This window comes from Danio rerio, chromosome 14 (genome assembly GCF_052040795.2).
Source record: "Danio rerio strain M-AB ecotype USA chromosome 14, GRCz13ab, whole genome shotgun sequence".
NCBI lineage: Eukaryota > Metazoa > Chordata > Actinopteri > Cypriniformes > Danionidae > Danio > Danio rerio.
In genome coordinates, this window is record NC_141034.1 from 44,200,738 (window position 1) to 44,215,450 (window position 14,713).

Genomic DNA, 14,713 nt, shown 5'->3' on the forward strand with positions numbered 1-14,713 from the left:
CTTTTGTTTGTTTGTTTGTTTGTTTGCTTGCTTGCAGACAAATTGCAAACCAAAAGGCAATTTTTAATGACATTTTGTTCCACTGAAAAAGGAACCAGAAAAATATTTGTGACAAATATAATGGCATCTCGTCAATGGCATGTTGTCTTGGTAATGTCAAATTGAAGAGGAATTTGATTTATTTATTTATTTATTTATTTATTTATTTTTGTTAATCTGTTTGCAAAAAACATGTGGCTTGTATTGGCTTTTTAAGGTTAATAGCCACCAATTATTGGTAGATTTAATAATAATAATAATATAGTTTAAACATTTTATTTTTTTTGTAAAAAAGTTGGAAGGCGAGTTTTTATCTAGTGTGTGAAAGTTCTTTTTTTTCTATTACTACATAAACACATGCCTGCATCACGACTGAAGTTTGCCTCCCTGCGGTGCTGCAGAGGTGATGATTAGCGCTGTAGATTAGCCTTGGGCTGCGATCTATGTGAAAGTATTTTTCATCTGACAGCTTGATGTGCATGTATGTGCGTCTGTGCCTCCCCGCTCCCTTCTTTTGAGCTTCTCGTTTTGTTTTAGATCTTAAATTCCACCATCTCTTTTGAAAACCAAGCTGGTCCACCGCTCTTGTCCATCTTGAGGATTCCAGGGAGAAATCTTGGCAATGTCAGCCCTTTGATATCCCATCAAACATGGTCCTACTGCTGTGTCTGTAAAAAGGAAAGCGGCTGGGCCTGCCGGCACTGGACGCCAGCCGTAGTTTTTTCGTCCTTTCCCTTGTTTGTCCGGGGAACAGATCTGTCAGGGCCTTCCTGCCGCAGAGATAAACTAGTGCCTTGCTCTCTCCTCTAAAAATAAGCATTTGTTTATCGACATGTGTAGTGATTTCCAGCTCTCCTGTGCCGTATTGTGTGCCGAGCTGTCAAGAAACATTACTCTAAGGCCTGGCTCTGCTTTCAGCTCTGACCGGCTGAGAGAGTGCAGCCGAGCAGGACAATGCAGAGTGCTTGGGGGCAACAGGCTAGAGAGCCTTCGCAGAAATCTGCCAAGACCATGCCTTTTAACTAAAGCTGTATGTGGACCTCACTCTTTATCAAGAGCTCCAAACTTTAATGCACTCTTTAAGGTGGGAATTGAAGGGCAATGCGGGTATTGAATATCTGGGTCACTTACCCAAGGTAGCAAGTGTCTAAATGGAGCCTGGCTTTGATTGAGTGCTGTATTAGATGGGAGATGTGTAACGTCTAATCTGAGTGTTTGATTCATGCCCAGAGTTCTGCGTTTCATTAAGATACGGCAGGTTTTTTCAACACACTAATTTAAGACAGCTCTGCATGAAAAACAACCTTAATTTATACCTTGTTTTGAAATGTATTGTGTATTTATATAGCGCATTTATTGTGTATGGCTATACACCTAAAGTGTTTTACAATCATGTGGGGGGTCTCTCCACACCACCACCAGTGTGCAGCATCCTTTTGGATGCAATGGCAGACACAGGACAACGGCGCCAGTGAGCTCTCCACACACCAGCTATAGGTGGAGTGGAGAGACAGTGATAGAGCCAATTCTGTGGATAGGGATGATTGGGAGGCCATGATGGGTAAGAGCCAATGAAGGGACTTTGACCAGGGCACCAAGGTTACACCCCTACTCTTTACGAGAAATGCCATTGGATTTTGTAATGACCACAGAGAGTCAGGAATTCAGTTTAATGTCTCATGCGAAAGACAGCGCTCACTGACAGTGTAGTGTCCCCTTCACTATACTGGGGCATTAGGACTCAATCAGACCAAAGGTTTAGTGCCTCCTGCTGGCCTCACTGACACCACTTCCAACAGCAACCTTGTTTTCCCCATGTGGTCTTCCATCAAGGTAGTGACCAGGCTCCACCCTGCTTAGCTTCGGTGAGTAATTGGTCTTGGGCTACAGGGTGATATGGCTGTGGTGTTGTGCCATTTACATGTATGCATGTACATATATAGCATCAGCAAATGCTATAAACCAGTTGTCCTCAACCACCAGGCCACACAAGCAGTCAATAATTATTTCAGTCTTATATTTATTATCTAAGTCTAAACGATCTTTTATTTTGAAAAATCTTTTATTTAATTAAATGACTTACATTAAATGACGTCATTTGAGCACCCACATTTAACCCACAAGCAGCTAAATGAGTAAGAAACAGACGTCTTTGGAAAGGTTCACTTTGGAAAGTGAAGGACCCACGAACTGCCAAGGAATCAATCCACAACCCATTTGTCAACAAATTAAATGTCTACGCAAGAAGATAAACGGCTGTAGATAGCAAATGATGGCAGCCTTTAAGAGGACGTTTGCACATCATGTTTTTGTACAAGTTTGTTATTCCTAACGAAGATGTGCGGCTTGCACTTGTGCCTTCCAGATGCACACATGAATTCCACGAGTGCACCGCAAGTCATGTGACAAGAACTGACCGATAAACTTCAAACTTTATATGGAATATTCACACTAAGGAAGATTAATTATCTCAGACACACACAGAACAAGCACTGTGTATTATGTAATTTTCTATTTTTGTATCAGAGTGACAGGAATGTTTTTTTCAGTTCGTCATCCTCTGAGAAAACGGTTGATGGTCATCTAGCAACCTACAAAGCACCACCAGGTCCACGGTAAAATTGTCAAGCGCTGACCGGTCCGTGATGTGATAAAAAGGTTGGGGACCACTGCTGTAAACAATATAGGGATTATATTGGTAGCGCATTACTGTAATACTAAAGACTACCGTTAAAAACACCCTTCTAAATCCAGTACTTATTTATTTTTAGATATAATCAACACATAAAAGTCAATTACACAAGACAGGGATTACATTATCTTTCAAAACCTAATTATAAAATTAAGTTTCTGCCACTAAATATAACTCACACCGTGGCTTTGTTTTTATCATAGATTTTTGTGCAACTAAACAACATGAAATAGGACATCATTATTGAAATGAAAACTTACCCAAGGTAGCAAGTGTCTAAATGGAGCCTGGCTTTGATTGAGAGCTGTGTTAGATGACATGCAAAAGCAATGTTGGCATATTTTAATTTGCTGCCTTGCTTCATTATTTTCATTAGTCGGAGTCTTAACAAACTGTCAGATTAGACGCTACACATCTCCCATCTTTGTTTAGAAATGGCTCCGGGAGAGATTTAGAGAGAATGCGGACCAGACCTCCAGCTTATCTGAGCTCTCATCCATCTTAGCTTGATGAGGAAAACTCATGTTTGCGCTCTCTGCTAACAGATCTGCGGCGGCTGAGTTTGACAAATGCGCAGCACTTGTCGTAAGCATCCGTATTTTCGGCAGAGCTGGGTTACTTAAAGCAGGATTTCGGAGTCTTGTCTCATCTGTGTTTCGGGTGTCTCTCTTGCTTTAGTTGGGGCAGAGAATGCACTTAAAAGCTCACATCTCAATGTGGAAGAGGAACCAGGATATCAGCCAGTACTTAAAGGATTAGTTCATCCCAAAATGAAAATTCTGTCAGCATTTACTCCCTCATGTCATTTCAAATCCTTATGACTTCCTTTTCTTTTCACAAAAGGTGAAATTTTGAATAATTCAGGTGTTCATGTGGTTACAATAAATGTGGACTAGAGCTTTAAAAAGTATCTTTAAGTGTCATAAAGGTTTCATAAAAATTGCCCTCTTCGCTATATCCAAGGTCCTCTAAAATCTCACAACAGCTTTTTGTGAATTCCTGTGAAAGGAAGTTAATATTTACTGAAAATGTTAACATCCACATCTAATAATCTAACAATACATTTATAAATCTAAATTTCCAAGGATTCCATGATTATTATAAAACATTATCTTGCAACATAGGCTCATTCTGAAAATGTAGCCCTATATAAATTTCTGGAGATCACTAATGGAGCAAGAGTAACGTATGACTGCATTTCGTCTTTAAAAACGAACACTACAGTGCGGTTAAACACAGTTCCTTTTTGCGCTTACCAGCTGACAGTTTACTACTGTGTGGTTGGCTTTTCCGCTGTTACCAGTTTGTCCAGTGGCTCGTCGTGTATGTTGAAGGATTTGAGGCGCAGAGCAGAGTTGACCGTGACAACTCCATTCGAGCTTAGTAAAGAACGATTTCAGAAGCCAGGTAAAACAAATGCCAAAAAATAAAACAAGTAAATAACAGGATAACCATACGTTCTGGCCGCCCTGGCGACAACGCTGTCTGCCTTCAGCTCCGGCGGCGAGAGCGTCAAAACTTGCTACATTGATCTCGTACTTAAAGGAGCCGTTGCAGCATATCAGTTACATTCCTGCATAAGACATGTTTTTAGCGTGAAAATGTTGCGCACTTCTTATCAAATTCATAAAACAATGGAAGATCAAGTTGCATGTGGTGTGGCTTTGCTCTATTTATCCAATATGTGTCCATATGTCTGAAATATCCTGAAGCAGCTATAGTGTTTTGTACTGTCACATCGCGTGAGATTCCCTCTTTTTTAAGATAAATTTATATAACATTAATGAACATCAGTAACTTATTTAATGAATGTTCCTGTAAGAAAACATTGTAAATAATTGGAAATCCGGCGACCGCAATAATCAAACCCTTGGGAACAACTGTGGTCGGAACCAAAGTTCACAGGTCTGTGTTCCCTGAACTGCTATCAAGCGTTGGACGTCTTCATTCTGATTGCTTGCCGCCGAACCGCGTCATAGCTCATTACCATAAAGTTGACTTCATTTTAACTCTCCTCGACGCTCATGCCGGCGAAGACGCGCCGCGCTGCTCCTCGCCGCTTATCGTCGCCTATCGTCGCCGGCTCTCATTGAAAATTAATGACTTCCGGCTACTTTGACGCTCTCGCCTTTTTCGGTGTGAACGTACGGTAAGATTGTGGTAAAATCTGAAAACATAATAAAAATCAGACTGCCGCGAGGGCTTTTCATTTTCTGGATTGCTTTTAAAAACACTGTCAGTTGGGTTTAGGGAAGTGGGTTGAGCGCTGATCAATCGGTTGCGCTTAAGGAAGGAGGGTGGTTGGAGGTATCAGTCAGTCAGTCAGTCAGTCATTAAGTCAGTTGACAGCTGCCTCTGATGGATTTACGCAAGAACAGCAGGTGCAAATGGCACTTGCGAGAGAAATGTGAGATCTGAAAAAGCATGAAAACGGCTTCTGGCAGATTTGCAACCAAAAAATGCACAAAAAAATTACTTCTTAAGATGTATTTGACACTCTTCAGAAATGTATATAGGGGTATGTATCAATAAGTTGTTATCTTGTTATTAAATCAAATCAAATCACTTTTATTGTCATACATACAGACATACAGACAGTGCAAAGTACAACAACACACTCTAAAAAACAAAACAATATACAATTAGCAATCTTGACAGTAATACATAAAAGACAATGAATATGTGAAGGACAATAAATGCATAAAGAAAAAAAAAAGTGTTGTATTAAGTGTTGTTACCTTAATGTTAATCTATGGTATAACTTAAGATGTAAAACATTTTTTATGTTACATTTTGACATCCCATCATTTCGTGTTTCGTCATCCCTTGTCATCTTTTACTCAAAGAGGTCATCATGAAGTTTTGGTCTTGTAATTTATTTATTCGCCTTTGAGCATCTTGTGTTTATTGATGTTGTTTGCTGTTGAACATTTTTAGCTGTTCCAAGGGTTACAGAGCTTTAAATATATATTTTCCTCACTGAATGCAGCATTGATCACACATAACACTTTTCAGTGTTAAATAATTATTCTTTCCTCCATTTTCAAGAAGTATTTTTCTTTTTCTTATTTTTTTTATTGAAATGACTCATGCCCAGAGTTCTGCGTTTCATTAAGATACAGCAGAATTTTTAAACACACTAACTTAACAGCTCGGTGTGACAAACAACCTCAATCTATACCTTGTTATGTGTCATTAACATGTATGCCTGTACATATATAGCATCAGGAAATGCTGTAAACTATGTAGGGAATATATTAGTAGCACATTTCTATAATATTAAAGGCTACAGTTAAAAACAGACTGTTAATAACCTGCAAAATTCAGCTCCTATTTATTTTTAGATGTAATCAACAGACAAAACATCAATTGTTTATGACAGGGATTACATTATCTTCCGGATCTAATAATGAAATGAAGTTTTTGCTACCAAATATAATTCACATCTATGTTTTCATGATAGATTTTTGTGAAACTCGTTACATAATTATTTTAAAATATGCATAAAAAAATATTAAATAAGACATCACTACTAAAAATAAGCATAAAGCAATGAATATGTAGGATAACAGTGTAAAATCTCTTCTGCAGAATTCATTTCTCTGCTTTTCCTAGAAACTGAATAACTTACAGAAGAAAATGCAATGCTAACTGACATGTGGTTTACAAGCTGTTTTACTGACATTTTTTCCACAATTTAAACAATAATTTGGTGGATGCATGAGAAGTGAGATGTTTATTCGTGTTTATTTTATGCTATAACTAGTTGCAATGAAGCAGCTCATGCTCTGCTGCTGTTTGAACTGAGATAAACAATCTGTCACACCACATAAAAGAGAGGAAAATAGATCAAGTACTTTAATTTCAAGCCAAAATTTGATATATTAGACACATTTTTACCTTTAAAATGGGTATAATTTGACATATGTGACTTTGTTTCTCATCGAAAGAAACAAAACAACTGAAGAAAAAACTTTTTTTTTTCTTTTTGGGGATTGGAGGCATGCTGTGTACTTATATATATATATATATTACAGTTAGAGTTAGGGTAGATACAGGTTTGAAATGTAAACATATTTATAAAAAAGGAAGATATATAAAACTAGAAGTATATACAGGGTTTATAAGCTCATGAAAATTCATGGAATTTATATAATTTAATATTTTTTAATATAAATTAAATGAGTTACACAAGGTCTTTCAATTCCATCATTTGTTTTCAGTAGTTTTCATCATTACTATTCTATTATTTTGTTTATAAGTTATGCTTAAGGGTAAAGTTAGTTGTTGCAGCCTTTTGCTACTTTTCTATCCTTGCTCTTTCTTTACATACTTTCACATAATTTCAAACATAGGCTCAATCTGAAAACATCCCCCATGTACAGTTTTGGAGAGTGTGAATTATGTAGCCAGAGCAACGTATGGCTGCATTTCATCTTGAAAATGAACACTATGGGGGCGGTGTGACACCGTTCCTTTTTGCGCTTGCCAGCTGACCGATTACCTCAGTATGGATGGCTTTTCCGCTGGTAACTGTTTGTCCAGTGGCTTGTCGCTTACTTAAAAGTATTTAAGATGCAGAGTAGACAATGACGACGGGGTCTGAGTCCGGTAAAAAATGGTTCCAGAAAGCAGGAAAGATAAAAGCAAAAGCCAAAAAATCAAATAAACAAGTAAATAACAGTGTAAATGTGGTAAAATCTGAAAACGTAATCAAAAGTATGCTGCCATGAGGGCTTTCCTTATTTTGGATTGGCATTCAAAACACTGTCGGTTGGGTTTAGGGAGGTGGGTGCTGGTCAATTGGTGCTTTTTTAAACACTATTGGTTGGGTTTAGACATGGCTTACTTTGTGCCAGAACACGCCGGACTCCCTATCCCTCTTCATTTTCGTCCTTTGTCCGCGACACCCCTTCTCTATCCAACAGCCCCCAGCACCCCGACAGCGGTCTCTGGTGGATTTACACAAGAAAAGCAGGCGAGAATGGCATGTACGAGTAAAATTTGAGATCTGAAAAAATGTAAAGAGCAGCCTCTGGCAGATTGGCAAAAACAAAAACTGCAAAAAACCTACATCCAGTGACATATTTGGCATTCTCCAGCAATGTATATAGGGGTACGTAAGCGGAATGAGCCTGGGTTGTCATTTTATCTTAGTGTTGTGTAAAAATGATCTAAATAACTTTTATTTTGCATTAAAAATAACATAGATGTTACTCTATGCTGTAATCACTTTGTGCATTTTTCTTCTTTTTTTAATATACATAGTCATTACATGAAAATTTATGTCATGAGTATTTACTTGAAAGCCTTGAAAGAGTCATAGAATTTTAGTTGGACAAAAATGTGTACAAACCCTGTATATATAATGTAGTTACTGTTACTTAGAGGTTAAAATGTAAATTTAAAACAATCCTGCTTCTATAGGTTTTTTATCTGAACTAACATATCTGCAAACAATTTTTTTTTGTTTCAGTAACACATTTGGCCGCTCTTTTTTTTTTTTTTTTTTTTTTTTTGTGTGTGTTTACCTTCTTGCCAAACAAACCAAGGCTGCGAGGCATTAAAGGCCTCTTTTGAGCTGCCTCAGGGTCAGGCACCTCTCTGACCTTCTATTCTGCACTGCTGCAGCTGATGTAACCTTCCCTCACTGACTCAAAACAATTACTTTCAGCTTTGTAGGAAACCTTGGCTTCTATAACTGTAGGTTTTACTCTCCAAGCCCCATAACTTAAAAACGAAGAAGCAACTCCCCTCCACCATCACATCCTATTTCTTGTTTCTGGTGCTCCATTACCCATGGAGCTGGAGTCTGGCAAAGGCATGCAGAAGATGAGAAGAGCAGATACAGTAGCTGTTACTGCTGCAGTCTGTTTTCTCTCTCTGCCTCACCTCCCTCTACGGCCCACAAGCGGTAAACATTGTGTGTTGACATATGGCCCTCCAAGATTTAATCGCCCTTTATTACATTTTGTCGGTGGGAAAAAAATGAAGCGATACAAGTTTGCACATTACCATCGGTGTGTGTGTGTGTGTGTGTGTGTTTTCTTAGAAGGTCTATCCAAAACAAGAGATGCATAACCAAAAAGTGTTTATTTGAAAATATTTGCCTCGGCGCATTTAATATTTATTGCATACATATTGAATATTTGAGCTGCATCAAACATGTAAATTATTCACTCTCATAATTACCTGTGTTTATTCACATAGTTACTACTCGGCTGTTGATTGAAGCTTGTTTGTTATTCATGGAGCAAACCTCGTGCCAAAGGACTCTCCTGATGATGTAACGTCATGTAATTACAGGCAGATGACAGTAATGCAAAATCCATTATGTGGTTTAATCTCTTTAGAAGAATGCACATGGGGCCGTCTGGAGCCTATCACTCAATCATATGGTGAAAGTGTTGGATACAGTGAATGTATGACCACTTTTCTGTCCTTTGTGAGTGTCTGTTTGCTTACTAGCTTTTTAGGGCTATTTTTTAAACCCTAGGCTAATCCCATGATCCCGCTTTGCAATGTGTTTTGACGTTTTGGTCACATTTGACTCCCCCTTCCCATGTCAACCAATAACATCATTTAATTAAGTCCTGAAATGCAGATATTTCTCTGGTGTGAAACCAAATGTTCTTTTTTTTTTCATCAATCCTTTTTTCTTTGTGCATCCAACCTAAAGATGCTGCCTCTGGGAAAAGCAGGTAAAAAAAAGCCATCAAATCCAAAAGCACTTGACAGATTTGTGATCAGTGGCACAGTTCTCCTGAAATTGTCTAGTGGTGTATTTTTATTGTGGAAGTGAATGCTCACTCTTTAGAGAATAGCTTCATTATGTGTGCCCCCAATAGAAAGTGCTGTTTGTTGGTGTGATTGTTTGTTGTAGATGGGATGCTTTAGACTGAAGCGCCTCATGTCAGAAACACAGCTTTTCAGCCCAAATTAAAAACAAAAAAAGCCTGTTTGTTGGTTGGTTATGCCCATTTGGTTGAAACATAGACTTTTTCTCCACCAATCTTCAATCTGTTGAGCTCAAGCAATTATTTCAAGTATTCCTCCCTAGACGTCGTTTTCCCCTGCCTTGCCAAATGTTCCAAGCATCCCCATGTTCCACTCTCAATCAAGCCATGACGCTTTCATCCATTTTCAATTTGGACCACAAACTTGAGGAAGTGCCGCCAGCCGTCCCTGATCCTGTCAAGACAAAATACTGTAGTCTGTGTGTCACCTTCCAATTTAACTAAAATGGGCAACTTAGAAGCAATTGGCAGAACAATGGCAGTGTTTGGTGTAGAGATGTGTTTACCATCTCTTTTTGCTCTCAGTGTGGGTTCATCCTCTTTTCCTTCTCTCCTGCCTTCGGTATGTTTACTTGTATAATAATTACATTTGCAGAAAATTTTGATTATCATTTATTGTCAAAAACATTTATTTTGTCTGCAGCAGAGATGCTCAAACTAGGGCCCGCGGGCCAAAGTTGGCCCATGGTAACCTTTGATTTGGCCTGCCATCCCATCTGAGAGGGAGAATGATGGGTGTGGTTTAGAGATTGTCATTTCAAATTTAATTGAACCTTTTATTTGTTTGTTGTATTGTTAAAACTATAAAACGCATAGTTATTTAGGGTGTTTCACACCTGCAGATCGATTGTTTTGTTCCGAAATAGGAATTAGAATTGTTACAATGTTGCTCTTTGTTCGTGGTGTGATTCGCTTTTACACGGCAACGTTTCTAAACAGACCAAAATAGCTAAAACAAGTCACATGCAAGTAAATTCTCCTTACATTGGTCAGAGATCACCTCATTCAGGCAATCTCGGACCGATTGTTTTGGCGCGAATGTGAGCGATTGCTGGATTCACATATGCCAAACGAACCCTGCTAACTGGGGAAACGCGCCAGGTTCCATAACAAAAGACTAGGTGCGAAAGCATCCTTAATCAGATTTCATTTAAAATGTACATACTGTCACCGGACGGATAAAAAATTGCCTTGAGCAAATCAAGGCAAAGGCAGATTCTGCTTGACTAGTGTATTCATTGAACTCCACTGTGTTAAAAAATATGATTGTTTAAATTGCAACTAGTTATTCAGCAATTTAAAAAACTATACTGCATTAGTTAATAAAAAAAAATTCTATGTATTTTTAAATATTATGAAATAAATTAGGAAAATACCCATTGCAACTTTAATGTAAAATAGTTTGGTATAGTTTGGTTTATTTATCGTTGGTGCACGACTATCAAAGATATTCTGTTTTTTGGCCCTTCGTATGAAAAAGTTTGCTCATTTCTGGTCTAGAGGACATGTCTGATATGACTGTTTAACCTATTTATTTCCACTATATACACACATACGCACAGAAATTGTAAATAAAATCTGAAATAACTGCCTTTCCCTGACAAGTTCTAGAAGGTTCTTTGTTTTTAGCACTGCTGTCAATGTGCAGTGCCCATTCAGTTCAGAGAGAAAAAGACTGGAGGCCTTCGGGCGCTTGGCTTTTTGAAGTGCAAGTGGATGAAAGACTCTGCCATCATTTCAACTCATATTGTGGTTTCCATGCAGAGTTCAAAGTTCAGCATCTTCCACTTTCACCGATGCCAGAGGAAGTTGTTCTGCAGAGAAATGCGGATTTCCTCTCCACTTGTTCTCTCGGTTTTCATTGGACCGTTCCTCCCTCTACCTTAACCACATCCCTTCCATCTCTTTGTATTACCCTCTTGTTATTAGCATTGTCCCTCCCCTGTGGTGAGTATCCTTGTTAGGACAGATTTATACGTCTACTGAAGCTTGAATTAAAAGGCTCTAGGCAAACTCAAAAAGGGGATTTGTTAGCACAAAGCACTTGCTCTTATAATCACCAAACACTGAGCTTTCAGCTACACTGTTATTGGTAGTAATAACACATAGTTGGCCACTGTGACTGTGTTCTATTTCACCTTTGTCTTGTTGCAAAAATCTCTTTGCCCAGACAAAGCCATAAAACAGCCTTTTCAAAATGATTTCTAGCTTGTTTTCTCATTGGCCCAGGCAACTGACCTTGGCAAACGAGCTAGACTTCAATTTAGTTTGAAGTATGAATCCGCCTTTACTGTGGTGCCCACTTGCTCCTAACTCATTACCTGACATGATGAATGGGGTCTGTTCCATTAAACTATGCCCAGCCCATGGTGGCATGGGCACCTGGCACTGAGTAATGGCAGTTGCACGGGCAGACCTGCCAGGGTAGGTACGAAAGGTGTGGCGGCTTAAGCATGGAGTTGGCCCTGGAATCTACGGGGGAAAGAGGAAGGTTGTCCACTCCACCTGCCACATGGCCTCCACCCAGACTCTCACTACACCATGTTTGAGTGTAGAGAGGGCCTTTGTGTGATCCTATAATGGCTGGTCTCGGTTGCCAAGTTCGGCTAGCACATTTAGTATGCCTCCATAATAATTCTATTGGCCTAGATTCAAAGAGAATCTGCTTAGTATTTTATAGTTTAAACAATTAAACTATAGCTAACCCTTAAATTAAAACACTTGTAGCTCAGTACTCTAGGTTCATTTGGTCTGGATATAACATAAGTCTATATTATGTCTAACATACATCTAAGCATACTTTAGATATCTTGGTTAAACATGGTTAATTTTGTTCATTGAAAATCTAATAAGCATCTAAAAATAGTCCAAAACCAAACTAGTCATCAAATGCACAGGAACGAATGACTGAAGTCTGTCTAATCTGTGTATTCTGTGTACTGTAAATATAGTCTAGTTGTGGGCTTTTCTTAGATGTTAGCCTAGATGTCAATCTAGTAGTTGTTAGAGCTATTAAATTTTCACAAACAGTACAGATTTATCCATTTAGACATAAATTAGACATCTTTAAAATACAAAAAATAATTAATAAATGCTTGCTGGTTAGTCTTGGTTCACTTAGTATTTGCATTTTCAAGACCAAGACTAAAGATACAAAACTAAAAAAAAACGGAAAAACACAATGTACTAAACATACACGACAACACATAACACTCTCATTGTGGGCTCTATTTTAACGATATTGGCGCAAAGTCCCAAGCGCAGGGTGCAAAAGCATAAAGGGCATGTAATGAGCTATAGGTGTGTTTTGAGAATAAGCCAATCAGAGTCTCATCTCCCATTCCCTTTAAGAGTCAGTTATGGCAGACTTTGAAGTGGAAAAACTGATTGCTTCACTAGAGAGAAAATAGAGCATCAGCGCAAGAATGAGAGATGAGCCTCCTCATTCATTACTTTCACTTTGTATAGAGAAACATGTTGTAACCACAGACATCCATTCTATATAGCCTATATAGCCTATACATAATTAATTTTGTTTATTAAGCGCAAAGATTTGTTTCAAAACTATTTCTAAATTCATTTCTAATTTCCAGCAAACGAATAAATGAACAATAACAATGAGTTATTTCCAAATTGGTCTCAAACCTGACAGATGGGCAAATCTAAGATTGTTTTTAATAAAACAAATATAAATATGCATATAATAAAGAATACTACTAATAATAACATTATACAAAAGCAAATTGTCATTGAAAAAAAGCCCCCCAAGATGAAGAAGGCATGGAGGCGGTGGTCTTTGTATTTATGTAGGCTAGAAAATAAGAATGTTTGTAATATTTTAATCCTTTAATTATTTTTTATTTGTAAAGATATTTGCGTAATGTTGTACATCCTGTGTGTATTAAGCAATGTTTAAGCGAGGCGCACAGCTAACGCGTTCTGCACTGGACTTTAAACCAGCTTTGCTCTGGTCTATTGTGCAGTCTATTATAGTTCCTCAAAATAGCAACGTGCCTGCAATGAGCCTTAAAACGCCTCCTTTTTTAGACCAGAACGCCATTGGGCGCACATATGACCGCAAATGCATTTGCTATTTAAACAGCGTGCTGCAAAATGTCAAAACGACTCTTGCGCTGAGCTAAATCTAGCAAACAACAATTGCCTTGTGCCGCTTTGTGCCGGGTGTATGATAGGGCCCTGTGTGTGCATACAGTACATGTGATGGTGTTATTATAAATTGAAAAAGAATGAAAAGCTTGTAAAATATGTAAAGTCAAATCCATGCCAGAAAATGGTCTGTTGTGTGTCTGTAGCACAACAACATTTCAATCCGTTCGAAGGATATACGTTTTTGATGATTGTTTTGAATTGTGATGAACAACATTGTGGCTATGATGAAAAAAAAAAAGCCCTGTGTGCTTGAGCTATCATTTTTATGGTCACTTCTTGTCACATCATATCCGGTTTTTGGTGCCTCATATTTTAGCCGAACCACAGTAGAGATTATTTGGAAGCAGAACAAGACCCATCTTTTAAGGGGTCTGCTTTCTTAGTTCACACCAAGGCTCAGGTGGCAGTGTTCACATCCATTCAAATGAACAGCAGTAAAAGATTAATTACACCAGAGTTTGTTTTTAAATCAAGCCAATTAAATAAGGCTAATCCTGCTAAGTGTGAATTTTAACCATCTTCTCTGCGATCCAAAAGGAGTACATACATCAAGCGCTATTGTCTTCAGTCATATGAGCAAGGTTTAAACAACATAAGGGTGTATATAACTGTGCTAGAATGTTATTTTTAGATGAACTATCCCTTTAAATGCTCCCAGACCTCCAGTAGTCTTCAGATAAGCACATGCAGCTGTGTACGCACTGTTTTCCTACTTGTGTATGGGCGCGTTCCATTAAGTGTCTCTTCTCCAGGCTGTGTTGTTATAGGTGAAGGATCTCTCAAGCCCGAGACTAGATCGCAAGCTCAATGGAGTTACTATGACACCAGACAAGAAGCAGCCGACTCCAGACCTTCTTATGTAGCTCTCTCCTTAATCACTTTGCCTTTGTTATGATGTCTGATGTTGTTCCTCATCTTCTTTCAAACTATTTTCTAAGCCCCTGTTTCCTTCCCTGTTTTCCGTCTCTGATTTTTGCATTGTTTTTTTCGTGAATATTCCTCTAAGTGTTCTTAC

General features: G+C 38.3%; 1 protein-coding gene across 41 annotated transcripts in view; it reads left to right on the forward strand.

Moving 5' to 3' along the window:
• Nucleotides 1-14,713, forward strand: part of diaph2 (diaphanous-related formin 2) — a 716,224-nt gene that overhangs the window by 697,110 nt on the left and 4,401 nt on the right. For 16 of the 41 annotated variants that reach the window (XM_087281958.1, XM_087281966.1, XM_087281960.1 and 13 more), the window contains one exon: nucleotides 9,411-9,432. The exons of the other annotated variants lie outside the window; for them this stretch is intronic. In XM_087281958.1, coding sequence (XP_087138084.1) covers nucleotides 9,411-9,432 — 22 coding nt within the window. The remainder of the gene's footprint in view (nucleotides 1-9,410; nucleotides 9,433-14,713) is intronic. 41 annotated transcript variants of the gene reach the window in all.